This window comes from Salmo trutta, chromosome 19 (assembly GCF_901001165.1).
Source record: "Salmo trutta chromosome 19, fSalTru1.1, whole genome shotgun sequence".
NCBI classification, from domain to species: domain Eukaryota; kingdom Metazoa; phylum Chordata; class Actinopteri; order Salmoniformes; family Salmonidae; genus Salmo; species Salmo trutta.
Genome location: NC_042975.1, coordinates 35,790,751 through 35,807,888, shown reverse-complemented (window position 1 = coordinate 35,807,888; position 17,138 = coordinate 35,790,751). Strand labels below are relative to the sequence as shown.

The 17,138-nt window shown below is 41.7% G+C and overlaps 1 protein-coding gene across 6 annotated transcripts; it reads left to right on the top strand.

The window, feature by feature from the left end:
* Window positions 1-2,960: 2,960 nt before the first annotated feature.
* On the top strand, window positions 2,961-17,138 carry LOC115154458 (long-chain-fatty-acid--CoA ligase 4). 6 transcript variants are annotated; one of them, XM_029700706.1, is made up of 15 exons: window positions 2,961-3,052; window positions 6,970-7,203; window positions 7,498-7,675; window positions 7,839-7,948; window positions 9,164-9,302; window positions 9,607-9,757; window positions 10,032-10,155; window positions 10,283-10,354; window positions 10,570-10,709; window positions 11,668-11,840; window positions 13,480-13,554; window positions 15,000-15,188; window positions 15,403-15,517; window positions 16,523-16,680; window positions 16,852-17,138. In XM_029700706.1, the coding sequence occupies exons 2-15, from the start codon at window positions 6,976-6,978 to the stop codon at window positions 17,007-17,009; spliced, it is 2,010 nt and encodes a 669-aa protein (XP_029556566.1). In that variant the 5' UTR covers window positions 2,961-3,052; window positions 6,970-6,975; the 3' UTR covers window positions 17,010-17,138. The 6 variants fall into 6 exon arrangements, with proteins under 6 accessions (XP_029556566.1, XP_029556562.1, XP_029556563.1 ...); XM_029700702.1 differs by having other exon boundaries at window positions 2,981-3,052; window positions 6,650-7,203; window positions 16,852-17,009; XM_029700703.1 differs by having other exon boundaries at window positions 2,999-3,052; window positions 6,967-7,203.

The window sequence follows — 17,138 nt, the reverse complement described above, 5'->3', positions numbered from 1 at the left end:
AAGCTGTCATCAAGGCAAAGGGTGGCTACTTTGAAGCTACTAAAATATATTTTGATTTGTTTAACACTTTTGGTTACTATATGATTCCACGTGTGTTATTTCATATTTCTGATGTCTTCACAATGTAAAAAATAGTACAAATTAACAGACCCTTGAATGAGTAGGTGTGTCCAAACTTTTGACTGGTATTGTCAACTGTGGGACCTTATATAAATAGGTGTGCCTTTCCAAATCATGCCCAATCAATGGAATTTACCACAGGTGGACTCCCAAGTTGTAGAAACATTACAAGGATGATCAATGGAAACAGGATGCACCTGAGCTCAATTCTGAGTTTCATAGCAAACCTCTGAATAGTTATGTAAATAAGATATTTGTAAAAATGTCTAATAACCTGCTTTTGCTTTGTCATTAGGGGGTATTATGTGTAGATTCAGGATAATTGTTTATTTAATACATTTTAAAATAAGGCTGTAACGTAAAATAATGTGGATACAGTCACGGGGTTTGACTACTTTCCAAATGTATTGTGTGTACAGCAGTATTTTTTTGGTTTTTTAATGTTTTTTACCCCCAATTGTGCGCCGCCCCATGGGTCGCAGCCGGTTGCGGCCGGCTGCGACAGAGCCTGGACTTGAACCCAGAATCTCTAGTGGGACAGCTTAGACCACTGCACCACTTGGGAGGCCAGCATTAGTTTATATAGGATGAGCCATGACTAGAATACAGTATATACATATAAAGTGGGTAAAACTGTATGTAAACATTAAAGTGACCAGTGATCAATTACTCTATGTACATTGGGCAAAGCAGTCCCTAAGGTGCAGGGCAAAATACCAGGTGGTAGCCGGCTATTAACCGTGACTAAGGGCAGGGTACTGGGCGAAGGCCGGCTAGTGGTGACTCTAACATTCTGATGGCCTGGAGATAGAAGCTGTTTATCAGTCTCTCGGTCCCAGCTTTGATGCACCTGTACTGTCTCCTAGACCTAGATGGTAGCGGGTGAACAGGCTGTGGCTGAGGTCATTGATGATCTTCTTGGCCTTCCTGAGACACCGGTGATGCGTTGGGATGACTGCACCACCCTCTGGATGGTGCAATTGCCGTACCAGGCGGTGCTACAGCCCAATATGACGCTTTCAATGGTGCATCTGTAGAAGTTTGTGAGGGTCTTAGGGGCCAAACTGATTTTTTTCTGCCTTCTTCACCACACTGTGTGAAGGCACCATTTCAGGTCGCCAGGGATGTGCACACAGAGGAACTTGAAGCTTTTGACCCACTCAACTGCGGCCCCGTCTGTGGATGGGGGCATGCTCTCTGCTGTCTCCTGTTGTCCATGATCAGCTCCTTCAATGGGGGTGTGCTGTCTCCTGTAGTCCACTATCAGCTCCTTCAATGGGGGCGTGCTGTCTCCTGTAGTCCACTATCAGCTCCTTCAATGGGGCGTGCTGTCTCCTGTAGTCCACTATCAGCTCCTTCAATGGGGGCGTGCTGTCTCCTGTAGTCCACTATCAGCTCCTTCAATGGGGCGTGCTGTCTCCTGTAGTCCACTATCAGCTCCTTCAATGGGGGCGTGCTGTCTCCTGTAGTCCACTATCAGCTCCTTCAATGGGGGCGTGCTTTCTCCTGTAGTCCACTATCAGCTCTTTCAATGGGGACGTGCTGTCTCCTGTAGTCCACTATCAGCTCTTTCAATGGGGACGTGCTGTCTCCTGTAGTCCACTATCAGCTCCTTCAATGGGGGCGTGCTGTCTCCTGTAGTCCACTATCAGCTCCTTCAATGGGGCGTGCTGTCTCCTGTAGTCCACTATCAGCTCTTTCAATGGGGACGTGCTTTCTCCTGTAGTCCACTATCAGCTCCTTCAATGGGGCGTGCTGTCTCCTGTAGTCCACTATCAGCTCCTTCAATGGGGCGTGCTGTCTCCTGTAGTCCACTATAAGCTCCTTCAATGGGGTGTGCTGTCTCCTGTAGTCCACTATCAGCTCCTTCAATGGGGCGTGCTGTCTCCTGTAGTCCACTATCAGCTCCTTCAATGGGGGCGTGCTGTCTCCTGTAGTCCACTATCAGCTCCTTCAATGGGGCGTGCTGTCTCCTGTAGTCCACTATCAGCTCCTTCAATGGGGGCGTGCTGTCTCCTGTAGTCCACTATCAGCTCCTTCAATGGGGCGTGCTGTCTCCTGTAGTCCACTATCAGCTCCTTCAATGGGGGCGTGCTGTCTCCTGTAGTCCACTATCAGCTCCTTCAATGGGGTGTGCTGTCTCCTGTAGTCCACTATCAACTCCTTCAATGGGGGCGTGCTGTCTCCTGTAGTCCACTATCAGCTCCTTCGTTTTGTTGCCCTTGAGGGAGAGGTTATTTTCCTGCTACCACTATGCCAGGGCTCTCACCTCCCTGAAGGCTGTCTCGTCATTGTTGGTCTTCAGGCCTACCACTGTTGTCGTCTTCAGCACGCTACACAAAGGTGTCTTCAGATACCATAACATTCACAACTTTAAGTTAAAATGATTACTGATACAACTTCTCTCTTCTGCCAGTATTTACTATTTATTTCAGTAATTTACACACTCAAGTTGGCTGCTTTCAATGGATGTGGGAGATTGATAATTCAAGCAGCTGTTTAATTTTCCTATGTTGAACATTTGAGGGAGAGAAATATCCTCCATTACCAGTATTTTCATTCACAATGCAGCAGAGTGTAATGTCTGATTGTTGACTTAACTGCAATGTATATTTCATACAGTAAAATGTATTGCTTAGTCTACAGGGATTTTGTATTACATTATGACCCACCTCATTCACAAGTGTGAACTAGAGTCAGATGAGATTAATTATTTATAACTGGTTGATATGCTTACGCGTATAACGTGTGACAATATTATCAAACCTAAATTAAACCAAAGCTTCAAATAGGCATGGTCTTCAGACCCATTCTCATTGGCTCCGAGAGATGGACTCATATGACGTAAAGTTTCCGGGTTGTCTCCTCTTCGTTGGAGGTTACTGTCGGTCATTCATTCTGGCGTGGTCCCGCTGACGTCTCAGTTTCTGAGGTAACTATACTAGCTAGGGAAATGGCTAAGTAAACTGCTAGATAATCTGTTATCGTCGTCATCTTATTTACATACATGTGGCAATATTTTATATATTTTTTTATATCCAATGTAAGAAAGCTATCTATGCCAACTTCATATATTTGTTTATGATGCTCTGGCCAGCGCACTCTGCCTCGCTAGAAGCCACAATGTGACATTTTTGTTTCCAATATGTTTTTTTTTTGCTAGGCATCCGACAACGTCAGTAATTTTCTCGGAAATGTCGTTTACATTTTTATTCAGCAACGACACCTATTCATATCAAATACATGAAGCACATCATGGGTGTCTTGCACAGTGCCGCGTGGGTCTGTTTTCAAACATTACATTTACATTACATTTTAGTCATTTAGCAGACGCTCTTATCCAGAGCGACTTACATTTCATACATTTTTTTTTCTTTTTGTACTGGCCCCCCGTGGGAATTGAACCCACAACCCTGCCGTTGCAAACACCATGCTCTACCAACTGAGCTACAGGGAAGGCCTGTAGCTCAGTTGGCCTCCAACATCACATTGGAGTATAGCAGTTGCCCGTTTCTTTTTAGATATGTGAACAATGATCGTACATTTGGGATTAATAGCACGACTATTAGATACGAAGCTATGTCAAGGGGGTTGACAGAGATTACTCTCGGTCAAACACGGATATGGCTTCACTCACTGGACTTTTTAATGTATATTTTATTGGTGTCCATCTCAAAGGCATGTAACATTTCCCAATAGTATACAACTAATGAACGTTTGAACAAACGATTTGATGTGGGTTATATACAGGTTTGTATATGGGTTATATATACACCACACGTGATGGTGGTATGATGATATGGTTTATTCACCAAAAACAAAATGTGATATCGATAAATGAATTTGCAGTATCAGTCCTAATAACAGGAGAGAAAATGAATGCCAAGGTCTGGTGGGCACACTTCAAATCAGTCATCACCCTAAATTGTTTTGATAGGGTGTTTGTGTTACAATTTGTACTGATGTTTGATGTAGACTTGTGTTTAAAGGCTTGAGCTACAGTTACAGTGCTGGTTTTGTCGTTTTTCTGTCATCTGTTTTTGTAGACACAGCAGTAGCATTGATTTTCCTTGCTTACAACACAGGCTTGCCATGAGTCTTGGTCACACATTTCATGCGTCACACAGTAGTCTTCAGTGTGTGAAAGGTCATTGACATCACCTCAAGGTGAATATATTTACCAATGACATGCTTTTACGCAGTGGTGTAAAGTACCTAAGTAAGTCTTTTCCTGTTGTCTTGTCCCTTCTATGACCGTAGAGAGGAACCTCATCACTTCCTGTCCAATAGACTCCTATTGGATTAGAGCAGTTGTGGGTGGTAGCAGGAGAATGTATGTTAGTTCTGTGAGTGCAGCTGTGTTGACCAAAGAGCTGAGACCAGGGGTGAAGAATCTACAGTCGTCTTGTGTACAGTAAACATTGTCTGGACTAGGCTGTTTGTTCAGGGAAAGATGAAGAAGTGTGTGTTTGTTAGCGTGCCTTAGAACAGTAGGTAAGGTAACCAATTTCTTCTCTTGTTCATTCTCTCGAAAGGGTTGCACTGTTTCGGGCTGCTCTTCACCGGTGTAGTGTTTTTCAGAAGTGTGTGCATGTGGTCTTTCCTCTGCCAAATGCATGCTGCTCTCCCACAATTCTGATTCTGTTTCAAGGGCTGATATACCTGATACCTGCCTTTTTATAATGGATATTTGAAAGTGGTAGGAAGATGTGTATTTTTTCACACGGAATAAAAAATATTGATTGAAGAAGGAATTTGTCTTGGCTGATGCCATTCGAGGGTTGTTATGCCTGAGCCTTATTGTGCCTATGTAGTAAATGGAATTAGGCAGATCAGTGGCACATGATCACTATAAGCACTTGAGCCTTCATTAGTACATCAATAGGGACTGTCTGGAGGAATGTCAAGTGACAAGCATTTCATCATCAGGGCAACATAGCAGATCATGATGCAAGCATTACAACATGAAAAAGTTTTGATCCAGTCGAGGCATGCTCAGCTGCTAGTTAAGATCAATTCGATAACCGTTTCAATGGAATGTAGGTCTTTTGGCACTGTGTTCCCTTCTGATGTCAAGCTGACCTCCATTAGGCTACATTGTGGCTCTCATTGTATTATATGTGGTTTGATATGGTTTGGTCTAAATGTTTTACTGAATAGTGGATATAAAGAAGAAGATGGACTTGAGGATAGGGCTCAACTCCCTTATCTTCTCCTTATTCTCAAAATACTATTTTTGATTAGGCTTGGATAAAGTCCAGAATAGCATTCTGTGACACTTTTACAGTTTCTAGTGTGCTGGTATTGCTCTTGCCAGTTGCCATCTTAGAATCTTGCACAATGAAATAATGTGTTCTTTGGCTTACATGGAACCTGCTTTCGATATATCCTTTATTTTGGCAGTTACCTTTAGGTCCAAAGGGTTGCCAAATGGCACCAGAAATTTGGCAAAAGTAAGATAGTAAAATCGAAGTAAGAAAGTAAATGAATGTGTTACTGATATTACTTACATGTTTAAAATATTTTACTAGTAAAATGTTAAGGTTTCATGTAGGCTATGCTGTCTGTCTTCTATTTAACTTAACCTAGCCTCTTTGGCTTTATAACCATTCTGCTGAGCTCTGTCTTCTTTGTATTTCAGTCTCTTCATTTAGGCCTACGTCATTCTCAAGGGGTATTTCCCTAGGGTAGGCCTAGTGGTTAAAGCGTTGTGCCAGTAACCGGAAGGTTGCTATTTCAAATCCCAAATCCGATAAGGTGAAAAATCTGTCGATATGCCTTTGAACAAGACACCTAACCCTAATTGCTCCATGGTCACCGTTGATAATGGCAGACCCTGGCTGTGGCCCCAACCTCCCAGGGAGAGGTGGGATATGCGGGATATGCAGAAACACATTTCCAATTCACACGTGTATAATAGGGCAAATATAAGCACCCAAATTATTATTTATTTATTAACAACTTGTGTTGCTCGTTCTGATTATTCTACCTTATAATTGTTTCTCCGTCTTAACCAAGGCACCACCAATTGGCATAAATAAATATAGGTGCTCATTCAGCTTTTTAAAACACTGACCTAACATTCTTCCAGTGCTAGGAAATGATTGCACACTGCACGCATCAATTATCGATAAGATAAAAGATTGTCAAATGTTAAGTAACATTGACCAAACATGGGCCTAGATGTTTGTACAGCTTCATCAGCCATTGCAGTGCTCCATTGAAACTCAGCTATTTTGTCTAGCAATATAAAAACTATAATGATATATATAAAATGCAGCTAGGTTTGGTACATTGGAATGTATGCTTTGACATGAAACACATTCTAAAATCTTCTGAAAACAAATAAAGTCATTCAGTGTGGCTAGTCTATAAATTAGATTTTGCATTATGCACAGTGCATACTGGTGGCTACTGGCTAGCTCCTAGCAGTAGTGCTTCAATATGACTAACATGCTTCTCTATCAATTGTTTTTTTTCTTCTTCCCCATGCTGAACAATTCTCGACCAATCACCCTGCTGTCTATAGAGCTAGCATCACAGACCTCTTGTGTCAAGCCTTTCCATTGAGTCGTCTGGGTGCATGTGCTGCTACCTGTCCAATCTGTAATTACCGCCACCTGCCGTGGCAATCTTTCCACGACCTGAGAGCTGAACCGTCTGAATTCTCCCTGAAGCAGACACTTCTCCCTCAAGTCTCGCTTTCTCTCCACTTCTGCCTCACCTTCAACCATGACATACAAAGTTGACATGCATTACGTAGTCTTCTTGCCTGTGTACTTATTGATGTGGCTGTACACTCTCATCACGTTCATCCCATGGTATTTCCTCACTAATGCTGGGAAGAAGAAAACCATGGCCAAGAGAGAGAAAGCCAAGTCCACCACAGGCAAAGCAGAGGGCCCCTATCGTTGTGTGGAGAACTTTGAAAACCTGGCCCGGGAGGACTTTGAGGGAAAGGACACTCTAGACAAGCTGTTTGACCATGCAGTGCAGCGCTTCGGCAACGCAGACTGCCTGGGTACCAGGGAGCTCCTAAATGAGGAAAACGAGACGCAACCCAGTGGCAAGATCTTTAAGAAGGTAGAGTGATCACACACACTCCATCGCACCAGAAACTAATTAGAGTGCAGTGAAGGTTCTGTCAAATAAGTTACTTCATTTATGCAACCTGAAGCAGGTTTGTATAACTTCATATAACATCTAACTGTCCTAGATGAATCCCCTCTTGTAGAGTAATTTAATCGAATGTCATAAACGTTTTCACTGGAAATAACTTGCTTTGACTCTCCAGTGGGATATTTACCCCTGTGAACTGAAGGCCCGTAGTAGAACCAACCCTAATGTCCTGTTCCTGTGCTCTGTCCTCTACTGCAGCTGATCCTGGGGGAGTACAGGTGGCTGTCCTATGACGAGGTGGACCAGATCATCAGCCATTTAGGTAGTGGACTGGCAGCACTGGGCCAGCAGCCCAAAAGTACCATCGCCATCTTCTGTGAGACGCGGGCAGAGTGGATGATCACTGCACAGGCCTGCTTCAGACGCAACTTTCCATGTAGGCATTGACTGCAACACACCTCCTTGTTTGATAATCTAACACTAGCATATAAAGTGCCACTACATTGCATTATAAAGATATATCTTGTAAGAACAGTAATATTTGTGATAACATTGTGCTGTGTGTTTGCATTTAAACAATATGTTTGGTTGTGTTGCAGTGGTCACTCTGTATGCCACCCTGGGGGAGGAAGCTGTGGCCTATGGGCTTAATGAGTGTGGGGCCACACACCTGATCACCAGCGCAGAGCTACTGGAGACTAAACTCAAGGTAGGAGTTATTAGGGGAAATGAATGGTTCACATTCCAGCCTAACTACACACTGCTGTTCTCAGCTCCTCTCTCAGTGGGAAAGAGAGCTGGGTCGTTCCACGAAATGGGTGCCTTTTGCGTCCCTTTGATATTTTAAGTAGAAATTGTGCACCAATATTACATTTTTAAAGCCTGTTATATTAAATGAAGTGCCCTTTAATATAGACCACATGGATAATTCAATAAATCTGAATAAAGGCTTGCTAAAGTGCCAAAATGAAACATTTTGACATGTCCCTCCGTCCACCCTGTGCCACTTCTAGGAAGATTTCGACCCATGTAATCCAAACATTTCAACAAGTTTCACCATCAGCCCTAGTTATTTTTGTTGCTTTGATAAAGTCCCAGTGATTCATTTATGTGTTTTCCTCATTTTAAGGTGAACCCTATTACATGAACTGAACTCTTGTTTTAATATGGGGAAACTATTACTTTAAAAAAAAAGTTTAAAGAAACATAGAAAATCTAATAATCAAATCACAGTCTAAGCTTTTATACTGTGATTTGATTATTAGATTACACACAAACACCCCATGTGTTTTGTGAGCTGGTTCTACTCCTTTTGGCAATTTTCTGATGTTTTGTGGTGGAAAACTGAGCGGGTCGAGCATAACACGTCAACCCCATAAGATAGACTAGAGATGTTTTAGCAATATTTTTGGGGGGTTGAAACTGGCATTCAATTGCCACTCACTGTTGCACACAAGCTTCCATTCCCCCTGTCACGAGGGGATTTATGGCTGATTTAAGATGAAATCGTCAACCCTGTTACAGTCAACTCTGTTAGTCAATCCTGTTACTCTTACTATAGTAATGTTTGTTATTTAATCTATTGAGATGGGAAAAAACGTGTTTTTTATGAATTTGAATATGTGCTCTTTATTACAGAATATTAAAATTAGGTGAAATCCAAAGTAAAAATTTGACACTTCTCAAAATGCACCGAATTGGTGGAATGACCCAGCTATCTTTTCAGACAGGATGTGTATAATCACCTCCGTAGGTGAAGGAGGAAGTTAAAAACACATGGGGTGTTAGTGTGTGAATTGTGATGTGTTGTTCACCTGAAAAACAAACCCCTGATATCATCGAAACTTGAATGAACCCTAAAGGGCTGAGATTACTCATGTCCAAAGTCATGCCAAATAATGATGTCTTCCTGTGTGTCTGACAGAATGTTTTGCCAGATATGCGCAACCTGAAGCACGTTATATATGTGGACAACAAGAGTATCAGCAGGACGGGCTACCCTGAGGGCATTCAGATCTACAGCATGCAGGCAGTACAAGAGTTGGGAGCCAAACCTGACAACTGTACGTGAAAACATAACAGCACTTTTCATATACAAAACACACAGGTCACACTGTTGGGTCACTGTTTTAGGACACCCTGTTATGTCAAACAGTGTTTGCACTGAAACTTGAGTTTACATATGGCCCAAATGTCATTGTAGAGATGTTAAAATGTATAAGCAGCTAAAAAAAAAATCTGAAGTATAATATGCACATATGCTGGAAGTTTAGTTTCTCACTGCGTAGTAAAGCATGTACTGGCTTGGACTGTACCATTTATTTTCTAAGCATTATTAAGTGACGTTTCCCCCTGTGCTCCTGGCAGTGAGTGTAGAGGTGCAGCGGCCCCAGCCCACAGACCTGGCCGTGGTCATGTACACCAGCGGCTCCACTGGACGACCCAAAGGAGTCATGATCATCCACAGCAACCTGATTGCTGGCATGACGGGCCAGTGTGAGAGGATCCCAGGACTGGGGTGAGCAGAGCACTCTACTGCAGCGCCATTAGCAGTATATAACCAACATTTAACTATGCTAGTCAGGTCTTTGCCTCACATTCCCATGTCAGACACAATGTTTTGAAACAGCAGACAGTGTAATGTAATGATGATAACCTTGCCTGAACATGATTCATCATGCACTCTTTTGACTAACCTTGATAATTGGATCAACAGTATTGTCAAAGTGCATAACCACTGTGGTGCAGGGTTACAGATATTGAAGATGTGTTGTGTTTGTGTCCATGTGCAGGCCAAAGGATACCTACATTGGCTACCTGCCTCTAGCTCATGTGCTGGAGATGACTGCTGAGATCTCATGTATGACGTATGGCTGCAGGATTGGCTACTCTTCTCCACAAACACTCTCTGACCAGGTAATAGACTCAGCAGTTTCATCTAAACCCGATAGAATTGATCTTGCATATTTCAAAAAATAAAAAATAAATGTGTTGCCCACATTGCAAAAAATCTAATGTTATTTTGATATCTTTTCTTTTGCAGTCAACAAAAATCAAGAAGGGCAGTAAAGGAGACTGTTCTGTGTTGAGGCCTACTCTGATGGCAGCTGTACCGGTAAGAACGAGCATCCTTCCTTAAACTTTCTGCTTATCACTGATGTGTTAGTGTTCTATAAAAGGCTGGCTTCTTTAGAGATTTTTAGAAGTCCGCTTTAGAGGACATCTTCTAACAGGTTATTATGTTGGTTCTTTCATAACTATCCTGCAGCATTTACGTCCTCTGTAGACAGTGGAAGCAGAGATGTAAGATGTTTATCTGTTATCTGTCAGGAAATAATGGACCGCATCTACAAGAATGTGATGAACAAGGTGCAGGAGATGAGCTATGTGCAGAGGACTCTCTTTAAACTGGGCTACAACTACAAACTGGAACAGATCAAAATGGGCTACGATGCCCCACTCTGCAACATGTGAGTACACAAGGACACGCACACTGCAGCATGTTTCTATCTACCATACACAATCCTGTTACATGCACATAACTATCTCTATAGGTCAGATCCCTGATACAAGATTAGTGCATAAATAAAATGTAATTGGTCATATGCGCTGAATACAACAGGTGTAGACTTTACAGGGAAATGCTTACTTACGAGCTCATTCGCAACAATGCAATGAGTTAAAAAACGAAGACAAATATTTGCTAAATAAAAAAACTAAATAGTAACACATTAAAAACAGTAACGAGGCTATATACGAGGAGTACCAGTACCAAATCAATGTGCAAGGGGTATGAGGTAATACAGTATGTACATGTGGGTAGGGGTAAAAGTGACTAGGCAGTCAGGATATATAATAAACAGAGTAGTAGCAGCTTATGTGAAAGTATGTGTTTTGTGTGTGTAAGCGTATGTATGTTGGAGTGTGTGGGTAGAGTCTAGTGAGTGTGCGTAGAGCCTGTGCAAGGGAGTCAGTGCAAAACAATTAAGATAAAGAAATAAATATTAAAGGTGGTCAATGTAAATAGTCTGGGTTGCCATTTGATGAACTGTTCAGCAGTCTTATGGCTTGGGGGTAGAAGCTGTTCGTCTGGGATGATGGTGTTGATGTGAGCCATGACCAGCCTTTCAAAGCACTTCATGGCTTCAGATGTGTGTGCTACGTGGCGGTAGCCATTTAGACAGGTTACCTCTGGAATCTGTGTATTTTAAGTGTACTGTATGCTTGTGTGTATTTTGACTGGTTTTGGAGAGAACCATATTTTCGTGTCTGCCAGTCAGTGCTGCTTATCAGATATCAGGGTGTCCTTCTGACTGATAAGGGTTGATTACGAAATAGCTCTATTTGATATCAGAGTGAAATTGCATCAGTAAACATGAACGAATGGTTAAGTTGGAAGTTGATTTCCTTCCTCTGTCCTGTCGTCAGGCTTCTGTTTAAGAAGGTGAAGGCTCTGCTGGGAGGGAACATCAGGATGATGCTGTCAGGAGGAGCACCCCTGTCCTCCGCCACCCAGCGCTTCATGAACATCTGCTTCTGCTGCCCCGTGGGACAGGGTTACGGCCTCACAGAGACCTGCGGAGCAGGGACCATCACAGAGGGTGAGTCAGGGCAGGCACAGCCATGGACTACTACTACTGGGGTCAGGGCATAAAATTAACACCCGTCAAATGCGGGTAGATTTCGGTATTGGTGGGTAAGAATGAATATTTCAACAGCCACATTGGTGGTTGGTCAATTTGCAGGGCTCTACAGTGAGAGCGTTACATTTGCGAATAAAAATAGTAAAAAGTCAAGGATGAAGGGTTACAAAAATGCTGCAGTAGCTGTTTTCAAAGTATTTCTTCAGTTTTGTTTCATAGCTGCTAGTTGCATGAAGACATAGGAAACCTGTGAAAAAAACATTGCCTGGCAGGGAAGATGTGCTGATGTATTCATTTTTGGAGGCGCTGCGCACTTGCATACAAGTTTGTCTAATTTACTCAAAAGTCTACAAAGTAAAGTGAGACTTTGTCCTTGTGTTTCTTCGCTATTTACATTGTGTTCACAAGCTCGGTTTTTTTTAAACATTAGTTTGAGTCTGCTGCTTCAACTTATAGCAAAGAGACACCCTAGTCAGATCCTACATCTCAGACACGTGACAGGACTCGAGTGGCCAGGTACCACTGTAACCTCCCGCCCTTAAAGGGGCAGATTAACATTTTGATCCTGATATTTTGATTGAAAGACTCGGGTCACAAAAAATGAACTGAAATTGAGCATTATACCACAGTACTTCTTACTAATACGTTTCTTGTTTTAGAAACATTACAGAGCATGGTCATCCGTTTTTTTATTTTTTTTATGTAATTATGGGGGGGAATAGTTTGGCTGGTAAAAAATCTGAGTGGCAGGTAGATGTTTTAATCGTAGTAGTAGTGTGTAGGAGAATAGTGGGCGCTCTGTCATTTGAGAATCTTCACCTTTGTGTTTTTTGTTAGGAAATTATACCTATGCATGCTATGGCAATTTTGGGCTTTAGCCAAGACAGGTCTTTGAGAGCATGCTATTGCTCAGGCTTTTTTTTATCTATTGAGTTGCCCTGAGTTTCATGTCTTTAAACACACATAGTCTGAGGTAAATGTCTTTGTTCAAGCTCCAACCTGTGAAAGGTTCTGTGATACTGGGATTGTTGATGGCAGAGGAATGGCAGCTATACTAAATATAACTATTTTGCTTCAATCGGCTTTGCTGTTTAGGTCACGCAGGTATTTGTCACTTTTCAGTGAATTCTGAATGTGGAAGGATATGCTTGTGAGACGCTATGCAGCAGTATTTGAGTGTGAAACAGTTTGTCAAATGATGCCAAATAACCACTGGGGCCGATAAGGCCATATCATTTAACAGGACTTCAGGACATTGTTTCTTGGAACTTTCTTGGAAGGCAGAGGACAAACACAATATTATATTTGATAAAAAATGTTTGATTTGATTTTCCTCATAGATCAAAGCAGTGTATGAACTTATCATGACAGTGTTGAAATTGTGAGCCTCTAGTCAATCTGAAGCACAAGTATGTCTGTTGCTTTATGCCCCAGATGTGCATGAGCACTGATGCTTATTCTTTAATAAGAAAACCTTGATTTGAGAAATATTCTGAGACTGGTGTTTAGTAGGCCGGGTTACAGCCTACTACTGGCATCAAGTATTAAACTCTACGTGGTGTATTTATTTATCTGTGATTGTGTGTTTTGACTCCAGTTGCAGACTACAGCACTGGGAGAGTAGGGGCCCCCCTCATCTGCTGTGAGGTGAAACTACGAGACTGGGTTGAGGGTAAGACATTAAGCCTATAGAAACACACACTTATTTAGGAACATTTTTGATAATGTTGAGGAGAGCTTGCAAGTAAGAATGGCGATCACACCCAAAATCAAATAACACAGCCTTGGAATCTGTACATTTCGATTTTCACATCAACAAATAACGTTTGATTCATTACATTTTCATCTCTCTAAGAGGACCAATACATACAGTGACTTCAGAAAGTATTCATACCCATTGACTCGTTCCACATTTTGTTGTTACAGCCTGAATTTAAACAAAAATAATTCTCACCCATCTACACACAGTACCTCATAATGACAAAGTGAAAACATATTTTTGGACATTTTTGCAAATGTATTGAAAATGACATACAGAAATATCTAATTGACAGAGTGAAAAGAAGGAAGCCTGTACAGAATAAAAAATATTCCAAAACATGCATCCTGTTTGCAACAAGGCACTAAAGTATTCATGTAAAACATGTGGAAAAGCAATTCACTTTTTGTCATGAATACTATGTATTTGTTTGGAGCAAATTCAATGCAACACTTTACCGAGTACCACTCTCCATATTTTCAAGCATACGGGTGGCTGCACCATTGGCCTCATGGTAAAATCCATGAGCGGTTTCCTTCCTCTCTGACTACTGAGTAAGGAAGGACGCCTGTATCTTTGTAATGACTGGGTGTATTGATACGTCATCCAAAGTGTAATTAATAACTTCACCATGCTCAAAGGGATATTCAATGTCTGCTTTTTACCCATCTACAAATACTATAGGTGCCCTTCTCTGTGAGGCATTGGAAAAGCTCCCTGGTCTTTGTGGTTGAATCTATGTTTGAAATTCACTGCTCGACTGAGCGAGCTTACAGATAATTGGATGTGTGGAGCACAGAGATGAGGTAGTCATTAAAAAATGTTAACATTATTATACACTATTATTGCACACACTGAGTCCATGCAACTTGGTATGTTACTTGTTAAGCACATTTTTACTCAACTTATTTAGTCTTGCCATAATGGGGTTGAATACTTAATGACTCCATTTTTTTATTCATTTGTAAAAATGTCTAAACATAATTCCACTTTGACAATATGGGGTATTGTGTGTGTGTGTGTGTGTGTGTGTGTGTGTAGGCCAGTTACCAAACATCTCTATTTAATCCATTTTAAATGCAGGCTGTAACACAACAACATGTAGAAAAAGTAAAGGGGTGTGAATATGATGTTTTCCACACACATATTGTATGCATATCATGGATGACCTGGACATCCTCGTTCAGTAGCTGCCCTGTTTGCCTCCTTTGCTTGTTGTTACCGTATTTGCATGTGGCTCTCATTACATGCCTTGATTAGTTTCCATGTGGTTAGTTTCTTCCTGTTCCAAACAATCCTTTTATTCAGCTATTCTCTACCACCATGCCTCACTCTTATCTTCCCACTGTGTTTCCAAGGCGGATACACCAGCCAGGACCAACCCCACCCCCGTGGAGAGATCATGATTGGTGGGCCCAACGTTACCATGGGTTACTATAAGAGCGAGCACCTGAACAATGACTTCTGGGTAGATGAGCAGGGCCAGAGGTGGTTTTGTACCGGGGATGTGGGGGAGATCCACTCTGATGGCTGTCTGCAGATAGTGGGTGAGTGGCTGAGAGGAGGTGGAGAACATCTGGATAGTAACACCAGTGCTCACTGTTCATTGCACAACAGCTGCCTCTCAACACTTTATGACCATGAGGTAATACTGTCATAAACTATTCAAATTGATCTAAACAAAGCTAACTGTCATAAAACCTCTCAGTGCTATCCTGCCATATTCAGTCTTCTCACTGACACTCTCTGCTTTGTTTGTAGACCGTAAGAAGGACCTGGTCAAACTGCAGGCTGGAGAATACGTGTCCTTGGGGAAAGTGGAGTCTGCTCTGAAGAACTGCCCCCTAATTGACAACATCTGTGCATATGCAAACAGGTAACTCTCTTCTGTCTGCTTTATTATACCACATACACTACTGGTCACTTAGAAATGTCCTTGTTTTTTTTTAAAGAAAATCACATTTTTTGTCCATTTTAAAATTGATCATAAATACAGTGTAGACATTGTTAATGTTGTAAATGACTTGTAGCTGGAAACGGCAGATTTTTTTTTTTCATGGATTGTCTACATAGGCGCCCATTATCAGCAACCATCCCTCTGTTCCAATGGCACGTTGTGTTAGCTAATCCAAGTTGATCATTTTAAAAGGCTAATTGATCATTAGAAAACCCTTTTGCAATTATGTTAGCACAGCTAAAAACTGTTGTGCTGATTTAAAGAAGCAATAAAACTGGCCTTCTTTAGACTAGTTGAGTAATCGAAATGCTGATGCTCCAGATACTCAACTAGTCTAAAGGCCAGTTTTATTGCTTCTTTAATCAGAACACCAGTTTTCAGCTGTGCTAACATAATTGCAAAAGGGTTTTCTAATGATCAATCAGCCTTTTAAAATGAAGGCAAGTCATTTAAGAACAAATTCTTATTTTCAATGACGGTCTAGGAACAGTGGGTTAACTGCCTTGTTCAGGGGCAGAACAACAGATTTTTACCTTGTCAGCTCGGGGATTCGATCTTGCAACCTTTCAGTTACAAGTCCAACACTCTAACCACTAGGCTACCTATCTACATAGGCCTCTATACGCCTATGTAGATCTTCCATTAAAAATCTGCCGTTTCCAGCTACAATAGTCATTTACAACATTAACAATGTCAACACTGTATTTCTGATATATTTCATGTTAATGGACAAAAAATTTGCTTTTCTTTCAAAAACAAGGAAATTTATAAGTGACCCCAAACTTTTCAACGGTAGTATAGGTTTTACATTGATACCAAATGCGTTTATGGTTATGTTTTAGTAGTTATTCTACATGTATCACCCCTAAAACATATTCAATGTGCATGTTCAAGTCTAGTCTGTATCATTTTATTTTCTTTTAGTGACCAGAACTACGTGATAAGCTTTGTGGTACCGAACCAGAAGCAGCTGACAACTCTCGCCAATAACAACGGCATAAGTGTTGCCTGGGAGGAGATCTGTAACCACCCAGCCATGGAGAAGGAGGTCCTGAAGGCCATCAAAGAGGTGGCTGCCTCAAGTAAGGCTGAAACCTACTCTGACACATATCTTGTTAACTTGACTAACCAGATGGACAATAACCTAGAATTAATAGACACATCATTTTAGTGTGTGACAAAAGTGGGCTTTGCTCATGCCATGCATATCCCTTTTATATTAACCATTGTCCCCCCCCCCCCCCCCCCCCCAGTCAAACTGCAGCGTTTTGAGATCCCTGTGAAAGTGCGTCTGAGCCCCGAGCCCTGGACCCCTGAGACTGGCCTGGTGACAGATGCATTCAAACTGAAGAGGAAGGAGCTGAAGAATCACTTTCAGACTGATATAGAGAGAATGTACGGAGGGAAGTAGAGCCACCATCTGATCTAACCAAAGAACGGTTTCCTTACAACTTTCACCAGTGATGTGTCTGAATAATAATACTATTTATTTGTATAGTGATTTTCATAAAAGTTAACTCTAAGCTCTACAGAAAAAAAA